Consider the following 2,288-nt stretch of genomic DNA (forward strand, 5'->3'; position numbering starts at 1 on the left):
ACTGGACACTGGGTCTCAGACTGTGGCACAGCTGACATCACAGAATCCACTGTGAGGCTACGGCTGGGCTTCGGGACCTAGAAATTCAGACAAAACACTGCATGCATTCTCAGATTGTTTGGTTTTTTATTTAAATTGCGGTAAGGAAGCTGAAATGGGCTCTCCAGGGGTATTTCCCTGAGCCCTGGTCCCCTTTGCAGCTCCCAGCTCTAGGTCCTATTGATGGGCTTCAGCGGTCACTGGCTCCATGGTCTCAGATGTCACACCTCCAGTGATCTCCAGCCCCTGGCCACTCTCTGCTGTCTCTACGATGGCCTCCATTCGGGTCCCTTCCACTGGCTTCGCCAGGATGCTCACATATTTATCACCTGAGGAGGCCACTGTCTTTGTAGTAAGACTGGCTCTGACGTTCCTGAAGAAGGAGCTGATCCTGCTGAGTCTCTCGGTGGTGGGACCTGAACTCGCTGTAGATAAGCTCCTGCCCGATTTGTGCGAGGTCCTGGACTCGTTGGTGATGGGAGCACGGCTGATGCCTTTGTGAGCAGTGCCCTGCTCGCTGCCCCCCGGGCTGCTGTGGCCTTTGTTCTTTTGGTCATCTCTAGTGGCTCTGCGGCCGCCTGAGCACGGGCCAGCTGCTTTCTGGATGGTCTTGTTCCCCGCTGCCTTGTGGTGGCTTTCCACTGAACTGCAGAGCGAGGGGCTCGTAAGAGCTCTGTCCTCTCCCCAGTGCTCCCTTTTCTCCCTTCTTCCCTTGCGGGCCTGGGACACCCTCTGTGAGCTGCCATCCTGTTCACTCACTTTGCCTTCCTGTGGCAAGGTGGAGATGAGGGTCCCCTCGCCCTCCTCGTCGGCTCTTCCTTCAGCAGTCTTGCTGGTGGGTTCTGCTCCGACGACAGTCATGCCGGCCTCTGGGGAGAGGCTGGTGGACGTGCTGGAAGCATACCCTGAATAGTTCGCGGCACCTGCCAAGCATACCCTGAATTGTTCGCAGCACCGTTTTCCTGCTCCTCCGGGATGTTCTGGCAGTGCCCCCAGTGGCTATGTTGGTTTTGCTTCCTCCTGGACCGTTGCCGGCTGTGGCTGCTGTGGCCGTGCTCTGCTCTTCAGGGGCAGGAGACTTGATCACTGCCACGCTCGAAGCACCCGCTGCGGTGCCTCCTGCCACCCCTGCTGTCTCCACCTTTGTCGTTGCCCTCGATGCTGACGCTTTGTCGAGCACTGTAGGTTTTGCTTTTGCAGTGGCCACATCGGGCATGGTATCGGGCTTGTGGGAGTCCAGTTGGATCCCCTCCCCACCAGCAAAAGCTGCAGACGTGGCCCCGGCCAGCTCAGAGCACGTGTGGAGGCTGCAGATGCTCACCTGGTCCTGATCCCACTTGCCTTGGAAATCCTCCACTGCCGGGCTCCTGCCGTCCTCCTCCTCCTCGAACACAGGCAGGCAGGTCATGTCCCAGGCTGGAACGGCGTAGGTGCGGCTGAGACCCTCCACTGGTGGTCGCAGGAGGTAAATCAGCTCTTCCCAAGAGGTGAAGAGGTCTTCCTGCGCGTCCAGAGGGGCACACAGCTGCAGGTACCAGGAGCGACCAGTGGCAAACTTCACGCGCAGCTGTTGTTTCTCACGATTGTGAGTGGAGATGCTCACTAACTTCAGGGGAAGGAGCCTGGTGAGCTCTAAGGTCTTCGCAGCCCCGTGGCTCTTGCCCTTGGCGGCCTGGCTGTGCTCAGCATGCTCTTCACAGCCGGTGGCCCATCGGGCCAGCAGCATGGTGTCTGGGAGTGGGAGGACGGGGCTGCTGCATGCGATGCCCACGGTCACCATGCAGACACAGTTGTGCACGTCAGTCAGGTCTCCCCTCTTCGTGATCTGGATAAAGTCGCTCTCGAATATCTGTGCGTCCTTGAATAGGTCGTATTCGCCGTTGCGCAGTTGCTGCTGCAGCTTCCCCGTGGTGGTGTTGAACAGGCCCACCCCGGTGCTGCTCTGGGCCGTGTGATACGGGAGCAGAGAGTCCCCACTCATGGCTGTCTTTGATCACGACAGGCAGCGCGGTTAAGGTGGGCCCCTGGCTCTTCGCTCCCTCGGCCTCACTGGCAGAAGAGCGAGCTGCGGTGCTCGTAGGTCACACACCGGCGGCCCTACGGCAGGTCTTCCGAGCCCGCCCCACAGGCCCCCACCTTTGCCTCAGGGTCTCTCAGAGGCAGGGGTGTGGGTAGGGGCACAGATGATCACAGCGGGGACGCTGTAGGGCGCCTGGACCCCAGGCTGAATCTCTTCAAGTGTGTAGAGA

At 59.7% G+C, this 2,288-nt stretch overlaps 1 protein-coding gene across 1 annotated transcript; it reads right to left on the reverse strand.

The window, feature by feature from the left end:
- Window positions 1-216: 216 nt before the first annotated feature.
- Window positions 217-2,020, reverse strand: LOC309834240 (Golgi-associated RAB2 interactor protein 4-like; the record flags this gene model as incomplete). The annotated part of the gene is made up of 2 exons (XM_082672878.1): window positions 217-944; window positions 976-2,020. 2 exons carry the CDS (start codon window positions 2,018-2,020, stop codon window positions 217-219), a joined length of 1,773 nt encoding a protein of 590 aa, XP_082529004.1.
- Window positions 2,021-2,288: the final 268 nt, after the last annotated feature.

Source organism: Grampus griseus (assembly GCF_964374135.1).
Source record: "Grampus griseus genome assembly, chromosome: 1".
Taxonomy (NCBI): Eukaryota; Metazoa; Chordata; class Mammalia; order Artiodactyla; family Delphinidae; genus Grampus; species Grampus griseus.